This window comes from Salmo trutta, chromosome 17 (assembly GCF_901001165.1).
Source record: "Salmo trutta chromosome 17, fSalTru1.1, whole genome shotgun sequence".
In the NCBI taxonomy this organism is placed as follows: domain Eukaryota; kingdom Metazoa; phylum Chordata; class Actinopteri; order Salmoniformes; family Salmonidae; genus Salmo; species Salmo trutta.
This window is the reverse complement of record NC_042973.1, coordinates 21,961,368-21,981,479: the sequence shown is the minus strand read 5'-3', so window position 1 is coordinate 21,981,479 and position 20,112 is coordinate 21,961,368. Positions and strand designations below refer to the sequence as shown.

Genomic DNA, 20,112 nt, shown 5'->3' with positions numbered 1-20,112 from the left:
CGAGTCACAATCGCATCCTTTGATGTGTCATCGTTGTCACTTTTGGTGATAGTAATTTTTGAGTTTGGTACAACGTGTTGGAAGATCATTTTTCGCCACTGAAGGCCTTTGTCCAAAAGTCACAGTTTGCCACTGCAAACTAAACCCTAGTAATTGCTATTCGGAGGTACTATAAGCCCTCTATCCATCAAGCCTGACCCAAAGATGACCCTCTACCAGCCCCCTATATACAGACTACTATCATTAAGCAATAAAGCACGAGGGGGTGTGGTATATGATCAATATACCACGGCTAAGGGCTATTCTTAAGCACGACGCAACGCGGAGTGCCTGCATACAGCCCTTAGCCGTGGTATATTGGCCATATATCACAAACCCCTGAGGTGCCTTATTGCTATTATAAACTGGTTACCAATATAATTAGAGAAATAAAAATAAATGTTTTGTCATACCCATGGTATACAATCTGATATACCACAGCTGTCGGCCAATGAGTATTCAGGGCTTGAACCACCCAGTTTATAATAAGGCCCTACTCCTACTCCTAGTAAGGCCTGCTAGAAAGGCCACATGGGCCCACTGGTAGTAAGGCCTACAAGGAAGGCCACATGGACCCACTGGTAGTAAGGCCTACAAGGAAGGCCACATGGACCTGTTGCTGGGTCTTACCTGGACATGGCAATCTCAGCCTTCTGCTTGGCGATGTCTGCAGCCTTCTCGGCTGCGTCCACAGCCCGGTCCACCTTCTCTCTGATCTTACTGGCTCTGAGGGGGATCAGGTTCTTTCTCTTGCCGCTCACCAGGACATTCTGCTTGTACTTGCCCTCCTCCTTGGTCCCGTCAGGGAAGGTAGTGCAGCCATACCCGTGCCGCTTGTTTCCCACCCACTCCCCCTCATAGTGCAGGCCGTCCGAGCGCCGGCTCACGCCAAAGCCTGTGCGCTTGTCGTTCTTCCACTCACCGCAGTAGGTTTCTGTTGCCGTGGCGTCCACATCGTCCTCGGCAGCAGCCAGTTCGGCCTCGCCTTCTCCCAGGCTGATGGTGGAGTTGACTGAGCTGACCGTGCTCATGCCCGCCTCGCTGCGGAACGAGCTCTGCTTGGAGCGCTGGCTGGCCAGAGAGCTCTTGGACTCGGACTTCCTCAGTTTGAGTCCACTGAGGATGGAGCGGCCTCGGAACAGTCCCTTCTTCTTGCCCTTCAGCAGCTCTGCCTCGCTGTGTGCCGTGAGCACGAAGCCCCCCCGCGACACGGCCGGACTGCCAGTGGAGCTCATCCCACCCACGCACGCCACGCCGGCCCTGTCCGGGAGCAGAGCCATCCCGTTACTGTGCTCCGAGCGCAAGGAGTTTATGGAGGTACGCAGCGGAGAGCGGATGACGGCTGCCATGCCGTACGGCACACTCTGCCGCAGGCCGTATCCCTGTCGCATCCCCCCCAGCCACTGGCCCTGGTACGTACCTGCAAAGAGAGAGAGACAAAGGTCACAATGCATACCAATATGATATAACAGCATATCAATAAATTATTCATTTTTTTATATTTCACAATACAACAACAACACTAGTGATAGAGGTATGTGCCTAAGGGGGCTAATGAACATATTGCAGAGTCTAGCATGTGTAAATCCCTCTTTGTCTGTGTCGGGACTCAGCTAATGACATTATAGCCTACTACAGTAATACTCGCTGCCTGAACACACACTCTTCCCCTCCAGCATCGTCTGCATCTTACCTGAGACACTAAGTTCAAGTACTTCAATTAGGGACTAAACCATGCAGTATTACCATAATAACTACAACCAAACATACCACTACTACTACCACTACTAATACCGCCAGTACCAACACTACTATACTAAGGATATAAAGTAAAAATACTGCATCCCAGGCTGTATCCCAGTCATCAATATATGTACGAGTGAAACTGTGGCGAGATAGTAAGTGAAGAGCACTCATAACATCTATCAACATGTCCATCCCGTTATCTATCACTATGTCCATCCTGTTACCTGTCAGCACTGTTATTTAGGGGTCATATTGTCAACAAAATAATGTCATGTTCTTTCCCCTGAAATGTCCAGTATGGCAGCTGGTCATCATGTCATCTGCCAACCTCCTCTGGTTGATCATGTCTCAGTGTGCTCCTATATAGAGGTAGCAAATGGACATTAGGTGCCTGAACAGCGTAACAAAGGACTGACCCTGACTGGCTAGGGTCAAAGGTCAGGTTCCACTTGGCACTGGATTCCATCATTCAATTCAGTGGTGCTATATTATGTCAAAGGTTTGATGGTAGATTTTCAGCCCGATGCAATATATGACATATCTATAGGGATAGGTAGCATCGTTTCCTATTGTGAACTACACTCTAAGTCTATTTTGTCTGTGAATAGACCCAATACTTGTTCAGTACACTGCCTTAGTAGTTTATATTTTAAAGATGTCGCAGGATTTTTCTCCATTTCCCATTCCAGTATAGGTCCATCTGTTGGATATCTCTGTAGTGCTGAAATCTGGGACAATTCACTGCATCTCTCTCTGTCTCTCTCTCACATGCACGCACGCACGCACACACACACACACACACTATCCTTGTGGGGACCAAACAATTGATTCCCATTCAAAATCATATTTTCCCTAACCCTAATCTTAACAGCTAACCTAACCCTAACCTTAACCCCAAACCTGACCCCAACTCTTAACCCTAACCACTAACCCCTAATCCTAATTGTAACACTAACCCTAATTGTAACCCTAACCCTAAACCTAAACACTAAGCCTAAAATAGCGTTTTTCTTTGTGGGGACTGACAAAATGTTTCCTTGTTTTACTATCCTTGTGAGGACTGCTGAACTAATTGACCGATCTATAGGATCCATCTATGTACAAGTATTCATCTGTCTTATCTATATTCCGTCCTTTCCATGCTGCCAATGACTGAGCAAACCCTCTGATGTAACAGCTCTTCTGCTCGGTGATTCATCGCAGCAAGCTTTCTAGAATTTGCTGCTTAAGTGTGGAATCAGCACACATACAGATGTAGGATCTTAATTTGATCACCCTGTTGCAGGAGAACTGTACCGAAAATGTGTAGTGTATTTGAGGTTTTAAAAGGCTTCTAAAGTTTGTAATTTCCACATTGACATTTCAGACTTGATTTTTCCCTTACGAAAAATTTATCAACCCCTACAAAAATGTCCATTAATTATAATCCTCATAATAATTCATATTACCTGTTGCTGCATGATTATTTTCCTGCTTTGGCAATCTGGCTCAAATGTAGATCCTACATCTGTGTAGGCCCATATAAGGATCCCAACCAATCTCTGTGTCTGTTTTTGTATCACTCCTTCTCCACCCCCCCCCAACCCTATGCATACACGCACACACACACACACACACACACACACACACACGCACACACACACACACACACACACACACACACACACACACACACACACACACACACACACACACACACACACACACACACACACACACACACACACACACACACACACACACATACACTCTCCCCTTTCCTCTCTGCCTTCATTGCTATCTTTGAGCTGGCATGTCAGTGAAATGCACAAGGTTGGATGGCTCAATGAGGCAACAGCAGAGAGAGTGTGGGATATCCCCACCCCACATCAACACACTGCTGCTGCTACTTCTACTGCTGCTACTGCTGCTACTCCTACTGCTGCTACTGCTGCTACACCTACTGCTGCTACTGCTGCTACTCCTACTGCTGCTACTGCTGCTACTCCTACTGCTGCTACTGCTGCTACTCCTACTGCTGCTACTGCTGCTACTCCTACTGCTGCTACTGCTGCTACTGATGCTACTTCTACTGCTGCTACTGATGCTACTTCTACTGCTGCTACTGCTGCTACTTCTACTGCTGCTACTGCTGCTACTCCTACTGCTGCTACTGCTGCTACTTCTACTGCTGATACTGATGCTACTGATGCTACTTCTACTGCTGCTACTGCTGCTACTTCTACTGCTGCTACTGCTGCTACTTCTACTGCTGCTACTGCTGCTACTTCTACTGCTGCTACTGCTGCTACTTCTACTGCTGATACTGCTGCTACTGATGCTACTTCTACTGCTGCTACTTCTACTGCTGATACTGCTGCTACTGATGCTACTTCTACTGCTGCTACCACAGTAGGATGGAAACCTACTGAAACCTACTACTCTTCAAAACTGGCAGTCTGGGTGGGCATTGAATATTTCTGTGCGTTTGAGTGTGTGCGGGAGGAGAGTGAAATAGGTAGACAGAGAAGAGAGAAAGAGGGAGAGAGAGGGCAAGAATAAGACCAAGCTCTAACATAACTCTCATAACTCCCCCCGTTCCACACACGTCTGACCGTCACAGAGACAGCTGGCCGACATCTGGGCACACCCGCCCGATCCTATCAGTCAACAGCTGTGTGCCATATGATGGATCAAACACAGGCCTCAACTGATAGGATTACACTGATATTCCCACAGACAGACAGACAGACAGACAGACAGACAGACAGACAGACAGACAGACAGACAGACAGACAGACAGACAGACAGACAGACAGACAGACAGACAGACAGACAGACAGACAGACAGACAGACAGACAGACAGACAGACAGACAGACAGACAGATTAGCTAGGGCCTTCCAGCATTGCTCTGGCACATCTATCTATCTAGGATCACTTCCTGTTTTCCAGCTCTTGATTTGATTTGATTTAATTGATCCCAGCACAGACACTCCAGAGAGAGAGAGAGCGAGGGAGGAAGTATGAGTGCTTCTTCTGTGTCTGATTTATTAATTTTTTTTAGCTTTTGCGACACAGCTGAAATAAGGTCCAGACTGAAATAACTTGGGTTATGTCTGGTTTCAACAAAGTCCATATACACAGAGAAGTGACTTATCCTCTCTTGACAATTTGATTAGGTCCATTTTGGATCAGACCACAGCATATTAAGTTGTTATTATAGTTTGCAGACACATTAGCTAGAATCAGGTCATAATGAAAGACTTGTGTGTACCCCCCCCCCCCCAAAAAGAAAATGAATAACAATACAAATAAAGACTGGTGTGTCCCCGACCTGCAACAGCAGAACACTTCTCAGTGAAGGAGGTCAAGTTTAAAAAAAAGAAGGGACGTCTCTCTCCCATGAGAGAGCAACGAACGTGACATGGCCACGGGATCATCATCTCACCATTACTTGTATTTCACTACAGCCATTAGTAAAGCATAGCTTGGCTAATGCCTGATGCAAGATTGCACACATGAACATTTATTATGAGGCAAAATAAATCCAATGTCACATCTAGCAGAGAAAAATACAGTAGTCTACTTGAATGTACTTTTAACAAATGTGTGTTAATTGAATTCAAAGTATCAAGTGCTCCTGAAATGTCAGTGACATATTTCTTCTGGCTTAATTTTGACATTGACATAAAAATCCTGTCATTACACATGCCATGAATCATTCCACATCAAGCAAAACATATTATATGCTTACTTGAGTTGTGTCATCCTTGTGTAGCCTTACAGACTTTAGGAATGTTTTAATGAAGCTGCATCGTGACCCGAAGTGTAGGCCTATTGTCATTGGAGCTCTCCAAGGTGCTGAAATGATAGCATTCTCTCTGTGGGGGTGGATGGATGCACGTTCATCATTGGTTTGTCTGAACAGTTTCCCACGCGTGTATGTGCCCTTACAGCTCGACCAGGAAGTCGGAAAGCCTATTTCAATTAAGATTGAAGCTAGTTTCATCAGTTAATTTGGCTGTGGTAGTAATTTGGTTGTGGAGGCATCTCTCAGTCGTGTTAATAATCGGTGAGGCAAGCATATTATTCAATTTCCCCACAGCTATGAAAACATCTAGGATTCTGAAAATGTATTTTAATTCACAACGTGTCACATGCTGCCGGCGTTCAGATTCGACCTAGTATGTGATGCATGTAGCCTGGCTACAATAATCCTCTGTCGTTTATTTGCGTATTGGTTTTCTATGGACTATGCAACTCAGATGTTAAAACGAATTTGGTGGAGGTTTTCCGCCGGAGGGCTGCGAGATGGGTTTTGCAACAGCAGTACAGGGGACTGCATGGAAATGGTTAAACGTGGAAAGATCAAAGAAGCGGAAACATCAGAGAAACCCTGATTAGATCACGCGCCAACCAACCCTCGGTCTGAATTCATAATAGTTATGTGTTCTTCTGTTTCTAGGTTAAACTTGTCTGTTGTATATTCACTCCAACAGAGATGGTGTGGCTTTTTCAAAGTTTAGGCCTACTACACCTGTAATCAAATGATGAATCTCATTTTGATATTATAGGCCGCATTGTGAGTTAAATTCATAACAGAGGAAATTGAGAAGGATGGCAGAAAGTGTGTTTGGATTGTCTCTTTCATGAATTATTCATATTTTACAAAGTCAGCAATTGCACTTCAGACTTGTTTGTGTGTGTGTGTGTGTGTGTGTGTGTGTGTGTGTGTGTGTGTGTGTGTGTGTGTGTGTGTGTGTGTGTGTGAGAGTGAGAGAGACAGACAGACAGAGAAAGTGATACATATATATATATATATATATATATATATAGAGAGAGAGAGAGAGTAATGTGCATTTAAAAAACATGACTCACAACAGTGTTGTAAGATAGGGCTGTATGGTAATTTGTAGCAACTCTCTTTAAGCAAAATGTCTAATTGCTGACACAAAAAAGTTTGGAGTTTGGAGAATTTTATTTTAATCTGATGATGGTTATGCTTAGGCAAACAAACTATGAAGGAAAATGGAAATTGGGCATTTTGCCCATCTATCAGGTACATTTTTTAGTAATTAAGTCTTAAAAACTGAAGTCTAGGTATCTTATTTTAATTAAATGTCTAAAATATTGAAACAAAATGGCATTACACATCTCACTATTAATATCCCCACTATTATGGGGTTTTGATGTAAGGTCCCTCTTTCCATTATTGCGCCAAATCATGTCCAAATCATCCTAACGTATCTTAAAACGGTCTGTTTAACTCAATGAAGTTACTTATAGATGATTTGGAAAATGCTAATTTAGGTACCATTGACTTGCAACACACTCACCTTAAATTTGACGGCTTTATTAAAAACTGATTTCAAATTCTCTCTAAATAAGTGGATTATTTATCTTTAGGCTCTCCCAGTTGTACACTACATAACTAAAAGTATGTGGACACCTGCTTGTCGAACATCTCATTCCAAAATCATGGGCATTAATATGGAGTTGGTCCCCCCTTTGCTGCTATAATGGCCTCCACTCTTCTGGGAAGGCTTTCCACTAGATGTTGGAACATTGCTGCAGGGACTTGCTTCCATTCAGCGACAAGAACATTAGTGAGGTCGGGCACTGATTTTGGGCAATCAGACCCGGCTCGCCGTCTGCGTTCCAGTTGATCCCAAAGGTGTTCGAAGGGGTTGAGGTCAGGGCTCTGTGCAGGCCAGTCAAGTTCTTCCACACTGATCTCGACAAACCATTTCTGTATGGACCTTGCTTTATGCATGGGGGCATTGTCATGCTGAAACAGGAAAGCACCTTCCCCAAACTGTTGCCACAAAGTTGGAAGCACAGAATCATCTAGAATGTAATTGAATACTGTAGCGTTAAGTTTGCCCTTCACTGGAACTATGGTGCATAGGTCGAACCATGAAAAACAGCCCCAGACCATTATTCCTCCTCCACCAAACTTTACAGTTTGCTCCATGTATTGGGGCAGGTAGCGTTCTCCTGGCATCCGCTAAACCCAGATTAGTCTGTTGGACTGCTAGATGGTGAAGCGTGATTTATCACTCCAGAAAACGCGTTTCCACTGCTCCGGAATCTAATGGCGGCAAGCTTTACACCACTGGAAACCCATTTCATGAAGCTCCCGACAAACAGTTCTTGTGCTGACATAGCTTCCAGAGGCAGTTTGGAACTCAGTAGTGAGTGTTGCAACCGAGGACAGGCAATTTTTACGTGCTCTGCGCTTCAGCACTCGGTGGTCCCGTTCTGTGAGATTATGTGGCCTACCACTTCACGGCTGAGCAGTTGTTGCTCCTAGATGTTTCCTCTTCACAATAACAGCACTTACAGTTGACCGGGCAGAAATTTGACGAATTGACTTGTTGGAAAGGTGGCATCCTATAATGGTGCCACTTTTAGCTCTTGAGTAAGGTCATTCTACTGCCTATGTTTGTCTATGGAGAGTGCATGGTTGTGTGCTCGATTTTATACACCTATCAGCAACGGGTGTGGCTGAAATAGCAAATCCACTAATTTGATGGGGTGTCTACATACTTTCGTATATATAGTGTATATATATATATATATATATATATATATATATATATATATATATATATATATATATATATACATATATATATACTGCTCAAAAAAAAAATAAAGGGAACACTTAAACAACACAATGTAACTCCAAGTCAATCACACTTCTGTGAAATCAAACTGACCACTTAGGAAGCAACACTGATTGACAATACATTTCACATGCTGTTGTGCAAATGGAATAGACAACAGGTGGATATTATAGGCAATTAGCAAGACACCCCCAATAAAGGAGTGGTTCTGCAGGTGGGGACCACAGACCACTTCTCAGTTCCTATGCTTCCTGGCTGATGTTTTGGTCACTTTTGAATGCTGGCGGTGCTTTCACTCTAGTGGTAGCATGAGACGGAGTCTACAACCCACACAAGTGGCTCAGGTAGTGCAGCTCATCCCGGATGGCACATCAATGCGAGCTGTGGCAAGAAGGTTTGCTGTGTCTGTCAGCGTAGTGTCCAGAGCATGGAGGCGCTACCAGGAGACAGGCCAGTACATCAGGAGACGTGGAGGAGGTCGTAGGAGGGCAACAACCCAGCAGCAGGACCGCTACCTCCGCCTTTGTGCAAGGAGGAGCAGGAGGAGCACTGCCAGAGCCATGCAAAATGACCTCCAGCAGGCCACAAATGTGCATGTGTCTGCTCAAACGGTCAGAAACAGACTCCATGAGGGTGGTATGAGGGCCCGACGTCCACAGGTGGGGGTTGTGCTTACAGCCCAACACCGTGCAGGACGTTTGGCATTTGCCAGAGAACACCAAGATTGGCAAATTCGCCACTGGCGCCCTGTGCTCTTCACAGATGAAAGCAGGTTCACACTGAGCACAGGTGACAGACGTGGCAGAGTCTGGAGACGCCGTGGAGAACGTTCTGCTGCCTGCAACATCCTCCAGCATGACCGGTTTGGCGGTGGGTCAGTCATGGTGTGGGGTGGCATTTCTTTGGGGGGCCGCACAGCCCTCCATGTGCTTGCCAGAGGTAGCCTGACTGCCATTAGGTACCGAGATGAGATCCTCAGACCCCTTGTGAGACCATATGCTGGTGCGGTTGGCCCTGGGTTCCTCCTAATGCAACACAATGCTAGACCTCATGTGGCTGGGGTGTGTCAGCAGTTCCTGCAAGATGCTATTGACTGGCCCGCCCGTTCCCCAGACCTGAATCCAATTGAGCATATCTGGGACATCATGTCTCGCTCCATCCACCAACGCCACGTTGCACCACAGACTGTCCAGGAGTTGGCGGATGCTTTAGTCCAGGTCTGGGAGGAGATCCCTCAGGAGACCATCCGCCACCTCATCAGGAGCATGCCCAGGCGTTGTAGGGAGGTCATACAGGCACGTGGAGGCCACACACACTACTGAGCCTCATTTTGACTTGTTTTAAGGACATTACATCAAAGTTGGATCAGCCTGTAGTGTGGTTTTCCACTTTAATTTTGAGTGTGACTCCAAATCCAGACCTCCATGGGTTGATAAATTGGATTTCCATTGATTATTTTTGTGTGATTTTGTTGTCAGCACATTCAACTATGTAAAGAAAAAAGTATTTAATACGATTATTTCATTCATTCAGATCTAGGATGTGTTATTTTAGTGTTCTTTTTATTTTTATGAGCAGTGTATATACAAAGTTTATAGATATAACTTTATATCAATTATACATACAACTTTTTCTAAATGACAAAATGTTCGACCAACTTACCTCGTTTTGTTGTTGAAGTCATTTAAAAATTTTAGATCAGACAGATTACAGGTTTAGTTGAGCAAGAGTAGTGGCAGCCAGGGAAAGTGTTGGGAAAAGTTTTTATGACATAAAGTGGTTTCTGGCTAGAACAGACACGGCCAGACTGCAATCCAGGACAGAATACAGCTAGAAAAACTGTTTAAAAAACATCAACATTCAAAATGAGCTGCAGTTAAAAGCTAAATCTCTCAGTAAGCTTAAATCGACTACGGATGTTATCCGGGATTTGGTTTTGAGCTTTTTCTGTCACAGAGAGGTGATGGTGTGCCCCTCTCTTCGATTTTTCCATTTAAGGATTATTAACACATAGAAACATCAGACTATTGATTTATCATTTGAATGCTAATTCCCCCAAAATTGCCCTGTACATCACAAAATTGATTTACATCGTGCTCATAATTTTGAATAACTGAGCATGCTATTTATTTGGCCTCATAACATAATCTGGTTCAACAGCAATAAGATACGTTCTTTAATAACTGCGATAACGCACCATGCAGTATGATATAACAACATAAATCAGCTGATGATCTACAAACTGTAGACCCCTCCACATCTCTACATGGTTCAAACCACTTCTTAATAACAACCATGTTGGTATGTAGGTCAGGGATCACATTATACAGGTTACTGTACTGTAAGGTTGAACAGGTTGACTCATATCCAGATAGACAACTCTCAGGGCAGTTTCCTGTAGCTTTCAGTTTTGTGAGTGTGTTTTACTCCCAATCACATAGTATGTGATAATCAGCAATCACTTTGATCGTTATCACGTGACTGATGGTGTAAAATGGAGCGTCAACAACCATCAGAAACACTTGTAAATTAGCTACATGACAATTATTAACTTCTCTTTTACACAGACTGTTGAAGTGTCCTCCATGGATACCTTGGACGGGTTCCTTATTCCATGGCCATTGGTAGTATAGAATGTCTTGCTCAATCTGAGGGGTAAGACATTGGAAAGACAATGCTACTTTAACCTCTCTGTAGCTTTGTCTCCTCCCTCCTCTCTGTCACTGTCTACTGTGATTGTGATTAAGCAGCCAGATTAGTGCCCAAATAAGTAAACACCATTAGCAAAGTCAACCAGCCAATCAGAGCAAGGAACACTGAGTCCCCTGTGACACGCTGACCTGCTGCGTGTCTGTGTGTTTCCACAGCAACTTACTGTACAGAGGCAGTGAGGCACGAGGGAGACAGAAAAACAACTGCTCAGTGCATAGATCCTTTTCCTCCATTCAGTTGTGGTTTGATAAGGAGGTTATGCAACATGTGTGAGCACAGATCGGGGGTAGAATGCAAGACTATTTCTTATTTACGATGATGGATGTTGTAATCAGCTGATTAACGTTGTTGTTCGGCAAAACATGCTGTAGCTTACAGACACGAGGAGTATACTGATGTCTTTTAAAGACGCTGACTGATTTACGGACACATTGAAGTGTTACATAATGAATGCTGACTGTAGATATCAAGTATCTGAGTGTCTCTCATACGACAATTATCGACTATTCTTATACATCTTTATCTACCAGTTTATCTTCTCCAAATCCATTTCTCTCTATTACATCTCATACTCATTTCATTATAACAAAGCCTCACAGGCCTAGTGCTGTCTTCAGAGTGGATACTGTAACTGTTATCATTGTGGATATAGTACTGTATCATATCTGTTCTGCATATTCTGTCCTCATTAGCCTGCTCTCTCTCCTCGTTCAGCCAGTGTTGGGTGGGCTGCTGGTTGGGTGCATGATTGTGTAAGGTGCTAGAGAGTTATATAAGCTTAACAATGGTGTTGCATCAGGAGATTTCACCAGAATAATTCTAACTATTCTACAGACAGTTATGTCCTTTAACTGTGTGATTGTTTTGTTTTGTGATATGAAATGTTTTGATGAATATATCTGGATGGATCTGGAATCCACCTTAGGAGAGAGTATGTGTGTATGGATGGTCCTGGATGTCAGGAAGCTTGGCCCCAGTGATGTACTGGGCCGTACTACCCTCTGTAGCGCCTTACAGTCAAATGCCGAGCAGTTGCCATACCAGGCGGTGATGCAACCGGTCAGGATGCTCTCGATGGTGCAGCTGTAGAACTTTTTGATGATATGGGTACCCATGCCAAATCTTTTCAGTCTCCTGAGGGGGAAAAGGTGTTGTTGTGTCCACTTCACGACTGTCTTGGTATGTTTGGACCATGAAAGTTTGTCGGTGATATGGACACCAAGGAACTTGAAACTCTCGACCCGCTCCACTTCAGTCCCGTCGATGTTAATGGGGGCCTGTTTGGCTCTCCTTTTCCACCGAGACCAACAAATTAGTATGATATGTTACACTTGGTATGGTTACAAAAAATGAAAGTAGGTTTGTTGGTTGCGGTGGATAGGTGGCGTATAATGCGAAAGTCGAGCAACTCAGATTGCGAGTTCTTTGAGACAACTTTAGCATAGCATTATCATTCGTAACATATCATATGAAATGGGTGATGGACATAAACAAATTAATACATACCATACGAAACGTAACATATCATACTAAATGTAACGTCTCGGATTTACGTACAGAAGGATACAAAATGCTCTGAGACCAGGTTGCCCAGCCAGGTTTACCATGAGTTTCTCTGTCTGGTTATGGGAACTTCACCCTGACTGCTTATTTCCTATTCATGGCTGTACAGGTTATCTGGAATATCTCTTTCTCTCTCTCCGACTGCATGCAGAGTCCGGATGGCCTTAATTTGGGCCTCTAAATGTATCTCCTATTGCAGCTCGAGCAGCGGAACTGCTTACTTAAATGACAGATGGACGGAGAAAGAGAGATTAGTTTCTGAGTGACAGGAGAATAATGAAGCAGGAGACAGTTCAATTTTGTGTGTGTGTGTGTGTGTGTGTGTAAGGCATCCATATGTTGATGCCTTACACAGAGGGTACTACTCAGCCATAACATGACTCAGTCTGAGTCTGGGTCTTACCTCCATCAGAGTAGGTCTCTGTACCGTATCCGTCCTGAAGACCGTTGTTCCAGGTCCCCTCGTACTTCCCGCTGGTGCCGGTACTCTCCCTGAGGCCGTAGCGTCCCTTAAATCCACTTGTCCACTCCCCCTTGTACACCCACTTGCCCTTGTTCTCAATCCCAATCCCGTGGCGCTTGCCCTGCGCCCAGGTGCCCTGGTAGGTGTTCCCACTGGGCCAGGTGTACACCCCCACCACCTCAAAACCATGGCTCCAGGACCCCGAGTACTCGCCTTGGCCCTTCGGCCCAGTGCAGATGCCATGGCCATGGGCTTTGCCTTCCTCCCACCCGCCACAGTATGACCCCCCATCATCAAAGTTGAACCTGCCCCCAGTGGACATGCATGAAATAGGTTTTGGCAAATCCCCCAAATCTCAAAAAAATAAAAAACACAGTTGGGGGCGGAGTTGGTGATGATGAGGTGTGAGGGGGAGGAAGACACACATACAAATCCCCTGGGTTGACAAAGAAGAAAAATAAAAATAGCCCCCAGAGTGTAGGGTCCCTCCTGGCCGGAGCAGCTGGGAGCCTCTTCAGACCATTCTCCTATAGCTGTGCTTCACTGTCACTCCCAGTCCAATCTCCTACAGCCGCAGCTCACAAATGGGAAAAGGCCTATGCCAGCCATGTGTCTTCCCTGCTGACACAAATGCAGAAAACCCTCCTTCTCCGGGTTTTGGGTTCTGGCCCCCTCCCTCCACGCAGGGCCCCACTGCCGGCACTCTCCCAGCCGCTCTTTAGCGCTCCCTGGCAGCTGAGCACCACCAGGCTCCACCTAGAAACCCCAGGTAACACAGCTAACAGTCAGCCGCTGGCCAGATCTGACACCATTTACAGCTTTACAGATCCATCTCTTTTGGCTGGCTCAGCTTGTCGTCTGTACCCAACCCACCCAACATGCTCCTGCCGCACAGTGCAATACAGAAACAGAGAGAGAGAGAAAGAAAAAAGAGGGATTCAGCTTGTTTCTCTCCTGATGCCTCTGCTAGTGAACAGCAATGCAGTCTCTTCCCATATGCACACACACATACGTACACTCTCACCAACAGCAAGTGCGCACACGGACCATGAAAAAAAACAAGTGATCTGATTATCTTCCTTCTCTCTTTTCCCTTTCCCTCTCTCTTTTTTCATCCACGTCCTTAAGTGGTTGAGCGATGCTGATGCTTTTATTCTTGTTCCCTTCCTGGTGAGAAATCCAGATTTATCTCTGCTTTTCCTCCTCTTAATGCGCCATGCTCTTAATTTTTATGTATCACTATCTCCCTTTTCGGTTGTTGTCTTATTCCCCCCTTCTCTCCTTATGGTTGGTTCTCTCTCTCTCTCTCTCTTTCTCTCTCTCTCTCTCTGGTGTCTCTCAAATCTGCTCATTAGAGGAGGACTGTTCCAATGCAGCCAACACCCCCTCCCCCTCACATGCATGCTCCTGTTTTTAAAGAGACAGAGGCAGCATAACATCCAAGCCTCTCTCCTCTCTCTTTTGCAGCCCTGAAGAGCAGAGATTGCTTTTCTATTTGCATGCTCTGCTCTATTTGCATGCCTTAGCCATTTCACCTCTCCATCACTGGTCTATGCATAAAAACATATTTAATCATTATGTAAGATAATTATATGGTAATAGATAGAGACTGGAAAATCTGTTTATTAGATCGTATTTACCAGAATTCTGTTGAATCATTATGTTAGGTAATCTTCCATAAACACTCTTAATACTGTAATAATAATAATGTAATGCACATTAGTTTGACATGATATCAGAGGAATAACATTGACATACCAAACTTAAATGATTTACATTTTAACATCCAAAGTTAAGACATTATTGAAAGATACAGATGAAGAGGATGCTGAGTTAAACATCTCTATGTTATGACAAGGTGAAGGTGACAAGGTCATAGGCTTACACGTTGTTCTCCTTTTCAAAATGCCGCTGCAAAGGATAGCAGCCGTTTTACGGGCTCCTGACCAATTCTGCTATTTTGTGTGCTTTTTTGCGCTGATCTAATTTTTTTTAAACATAGTGTTTCTGCCATTGTTTCCTATGACCAAAAATAGCTTTTGGACATCAGAACAGCGATCACTAACCTCGATTTGGATGAAGAAAGGCACAGGGTGAACCCAAAGTGCAAAATATAAAGTACTCAGGAAATAGTAGGAAAAATTCCTCTCAGGAAAACAAGTAACATTTGCAATGACCAACAAAGACAAATGGCAGAGGGAGTATATATACACTGTGATAGAGTGGGGATTGGTACCAGGAGTGTGTAATGATGACGAGAAAAGTCCGGGGATGATGAGTGAAGGGCGTTTACCAGCAGTTGGTTCGGCAGCAGCTAGATGGCCCGGCGACGCTGAACGCCTGAGCTGGACAGGAGGGGGAGCCAAGTGAAGGCTGGTGTGACATATGTCACCTGTGCAACTAGAGGTGAAAAAACTCTAGATCACCTTTACTCCACACACAGAAATGCATACAAAGATCGCCCTCCATTTGGCAAATCTGACCATAACACTATCCTCATGATTCCTGCATACAAGCAAAAACTCAAACAGGATGTACCAGTGGAAGTGGCTCGAAGAAGCGGATGCTAAGCTACAGGACTGTATCGCTAGCACAGACTGGAATATGTTCTGGGATTCATCCTTGAGAAGTTTACCACATCAGTCACTAGCTTCATTAAAAAGTGCATCAATGATGTTGTCCCCACAGTGACAGTACGTACATATCCCAACCAGAAGCCATGGATTACAGGCAACATCCGCACTGAACTAAAGACTAGAACTGCCGCTTTCAAGGAGCAGGACACAAATCCGGACGCTTATAAGAAATCCCACTATGTCCTCTGATGAACCATCAAACAGGCAAAGCGTCAATACAAGGCTAAGATCGAATCCTACTACACTGGCTCTGACACTCGTCGAATGTGGCAGGGCTTGAAAACCATTACAGATTACAAAGGGAAACACAGCCGCGAGCTTCCCAGTGACGCGAGTCTACCAGATGAGCTAAATGCCGTCTATGCTCGCTTTGAGGTAAGCAACACTGAACCATGCATGAGAGCACCAGCTGTTCCAGATGACTGTGTGCAAGACCTTTCAACAGGTTGACATTCACAAGGCCGCAGGGCCAGACGGATTACCAGGAGGCGTACTCAGAGCATATGCTGACCAGCTGGCAAGTGTCTTCACTCACATTTTCAATCTCTCCCTGACCCAGTGTGTAATACCTACATGTTTCAAGTAGACCCCCATAGTCCCTGTGCCAAAGAACGCCAAGGTAACCTGTCTAAATTACTATCGCCCCATAGGACTCACGTCGGTAGCCATTAAATGCTTTGAAAAGCTGGTTATGGCTCACATCAACACCATTTTCCCAGATACCCTGATCCCACTCCAATTCACATACCGCCCCAACAGATCCACAGGTGACGCAATCGCTATTGCACTCCACACTGCCTTTTCCCACCTGGACAAGAGGAACACCTACAGTGGGGGAAAAAAGTATTTGATCCCCTGCTGATTTTATATACGTTTGCCCACTTACAAAGAAATGATCAGTCTATAATTTTAATGGTAGGTTTATTTGAACAGTGAGAGACAGAATAACAACAAAAATATCCAGAAAAACACATGTCAAAAATGTTATAAATTGATTTGCATTTTAATGAGGGAAATAAGTATTTGACCCCCTCTCAATCAGAAAGATGTCTGGCTCCCAGGTGTCTTTTATACAGGTAACGAGCTGAGATTAGGAGCACACTCTTAAAGGGAGTGCTCCTAACTGGAGCATGTTACCTGTAAAAAAGACACCTGTCCACAGAAGCAATCAATCAATCAGATTCCAAACTCACCACCATGGCCAAGACCAAAGAGCTCTCCAATGATGTCAGGGACAAGATTGTAGACCTACACAAGGCTGGAATGGGCTACAAGACCATCGCCAAGCAGCTTGGTGAGAAGGTGACAACATTTGGTGCGATTATTCGCAAATGGAAGAAACACAAAAGAACTGTCAATATCCCTCACACATATACATGCCCGTCTGAAGTTTGCCAATGAACATCTGAATGATTCAGAGGAAAACTGGTGAAAGTGTTGTGGTCAGATGAGACCAAAATGGAGCTCTTTGGCATCAACTCAACTCACCGTGTTTGGAGGAGGAGGAATGCTGCCTATGACCCCAAGAACACCATCTCCACCGTCAAACATGGAGGTGGAAACATTATGCTTTGGGGGTGTTTTTCTGCTAAGGGGACAGGACAACTTCACCGCATCAAAGGGACGATGGACGGGGCCATGTACCGTCAAATCTTGGGTGAGAACATCCTTCCCTCAGCCAGGGCATTGAAAATGGGTCATGGATGGGTATTCCAGCATGACAATGACCCAAAACACACGGCCAAGGCAACAAAGGAGAGGCTCAAGAAGAAGCACATTAAGGTCCTGGAGTGGCCTAGCCAGTCTCCAGACCCTAATCCCATAGGAGATCTGTGGAGGGAGTTGAAGGTTTGAGTTGCCAAACGTCAGCCTTGAAACCTTAATGACTTGGAGAAGATCTGCAAAGAGGAGTGGGACAAAATCCCTCCTGAGATGTGTGCAAACCTGGTGGCCAACTACAAGAAACGTCTGACCTCTGTGATTGCCAACAAGGGTTTTGTAACCAAGAACTAAGTCATGTTTTGCAGAGGGGTCAAATACTTATTTCCCTCATTAAAATGCAAATCATTTTATAACATTTTTGACATGCGTTTTTCTGGATTTTTTTGTTGTTATTCTGTCTCTCACTGTTCAAATAAACCTACCATTAAAATTATAGACTGATCATTTCTTTGTAAGTGGGCAAACGTACAAAATCAGCAGGGGATCAAATACTTTTTTTCGCCCACTCTATGTGAGAACGCTGTTCATTGACTACAGATCAGCGTTCAACACCATAGTGCCCTCCAAGCTTATCGCTAAGCTAAGGACCCTGGAACTGAACGCCTCCCTCTGCAACTGGATCTTGGACTTCCTGACGGGCCGCTTCCAGGTGGTGAGGGTAGGTAACAACACATCCGCCATGCTGACCCTCAACACTGAGGCCCCTCAGGGGTGCATGCATAGTCCCCTCTTGTACTTCCTATTCACCGACATCTGCGTGGCTGCGCACAACTCCAGCACCATCATTAAGTTTGCTGATGACCCGACAGTGGTAGGTCTGATCTGTGACGACGATTAGACACCCTATAGAGAAGAGGTAGAGACCTGGCAGTCTGGTACCAGGACAACAACCTCTTCCTCAATGCCAGCAAGACAAAGGAGCTGATCGTGGAATTCAAGAAACGGAGTGCCGAGCACGCCCCCATTCACATCAACAGGGCTGTAGTGGAACGGGAGCTTCAAGTTCCTTGTTGTCCACATCACTATGGACCTAACATGGTCCCCACACACCCCGCACAGTTGTGAAGAGGGCACGGCAGCGCCTCTTCCCCCTCAGGAGGCAGAAAATATTTGGCATGGGCCCTCGGATCCTCAAAAAGTTCTACAGCTGCACCATCAAGAGCATCTTGACTGGCTGCATCATCGCTTGGTATGGCAAATGCACCACCCTTGACTGCAAAGTGCTACAGAGGGTTGGTGTGGACAGCCCAGTACATCGCTGGGACCGAGCTCCCTGCCATCCAGGACCTCTATATCAGGCGGTATCAGAGGAAGGCCCGAAAAATTGCCAAAGACTCCAGCCACCCAAGCCATAAACTGTTCACTCTGCTACTGTCTGGCAAACGGTACCAGAGCATCGGCTCTCGGACCAACAGGCTCCAAGACCGCTTTAACCCCCAAGCCATTAGACTGCTAAATAGCCAGACTGCTCAATAGTAAATTAATGGTACCCAAACTATCTGCACTGACCCTACGCACACTCACTAGACTATATATACAAACCATATACACACTCACTCATATACACTACATTGACACTCCCAAACAAAACCCACCCACATTCACATACACTACATATGCACACATTCATTCACAACACACACACGCAGACCGACACAACACATTAATCTGGTACTGGTATTCCCTATATACTGGATACTGTAGCTCCATTCTTGTGTATTTTATTTTATTCCTCATGTTACTATTTTATTTTTATTTTTATACTCTGCATTGTTGGGAAGGGCTCGTAACGGTAAAGTCTACTCCAATTGTATTTGACGCATGTGCCAAATAAAATTTGATTTGATTTTGACATATCTACCGCAATTATCTCGTACCCCTGAATATCGAATCGGTAATGGTACCATGTGTATATAGCCAAGTTATCGTTACTCATTGTGCATTTATTATTATTTATTTTATTATTACTTGTTTTACTTTTCTATTATTTCTCTATTTTCTTTCTCTCTATATTGTTGAGAAGGGCCCGTAAGTAAGCATTTCACTGTTAGTCTACACCTGTTATTTACGAAGCATATGACAAATACAAATTTGAATTAATTCTAGTCTCTCTTCAGGTGCTCTCCCTATCACACGCTCAGCTGGCATGTTGTCGATGTGTTTATCCTGTCAATTACCTGGGATGAGATCAGACTGAGCTGAGTATAAATAGAATGAGAGGACTGACACGCTAACCTCACCTCTCTCAGTGTTGGTGGTTGTGCGGTTCCTCTAGTCCAGTGGTTCTCAACCTTTTTTGGTTACTGTACCAATCACATTTTGCTCTGCCTGGAGTACTCCAGAAGTACCCTCTCATTCTTTCTACCAGTAGACCTACGGTTGTATGAGTTTTTTCAAGTACCCCGAGGATAGCCCAAATACCCTGAGGGGTACACGTACCCCTGGTTCCGAACCAATGATCTAGTCTATACTCTGGACCCAGATAGGCAGTGTAGGCGGTATGGGACTCATTATTGGTCCCTCCCTGGAATAAGAGTGTTTTTGTACAGTAGGCCTCTTATCAAATCAATTGTGTGCCCTCTAGCTCACCTATTTACATTTACGTAATTTAGCAGACGCTC

General features: G+C 44.8%; 1 protein-coding gene across 3 annotated transcripts in view; it reads right to left on the bottom strand.

Moving 5' to 3' along the window:
* Nucleotides 1–14,539, bottom strand: part of jph3b (junctophilin 3b) — a 31,926-nt gene extending 17,387 nt beyond the window's left edge. For all 3 annotated transcript variants that reach the window (XM_029696131.1, XM_029696132.1, XM_029696133.1), the window contains exons 1-2: nt 13,074–14,539; nt 670–1,459 (exon numbers count right to left, since the gene is read on the bottom strand). In XM_029696131.1, the coding sequence (XP_029551991.1) occupies nt 670–1,459; nt 13,074–13,455 (1,172 nt within the window). In that variant the 5' untranslated portion in view covers nt 13,456–14,539. The remainder of the gene's footprint in view (nt 1–669; nt 1,460–13,073) is intronic.
* Nucleotides 14,540–20,112: the final 5,573 nt, after the last annotated feature.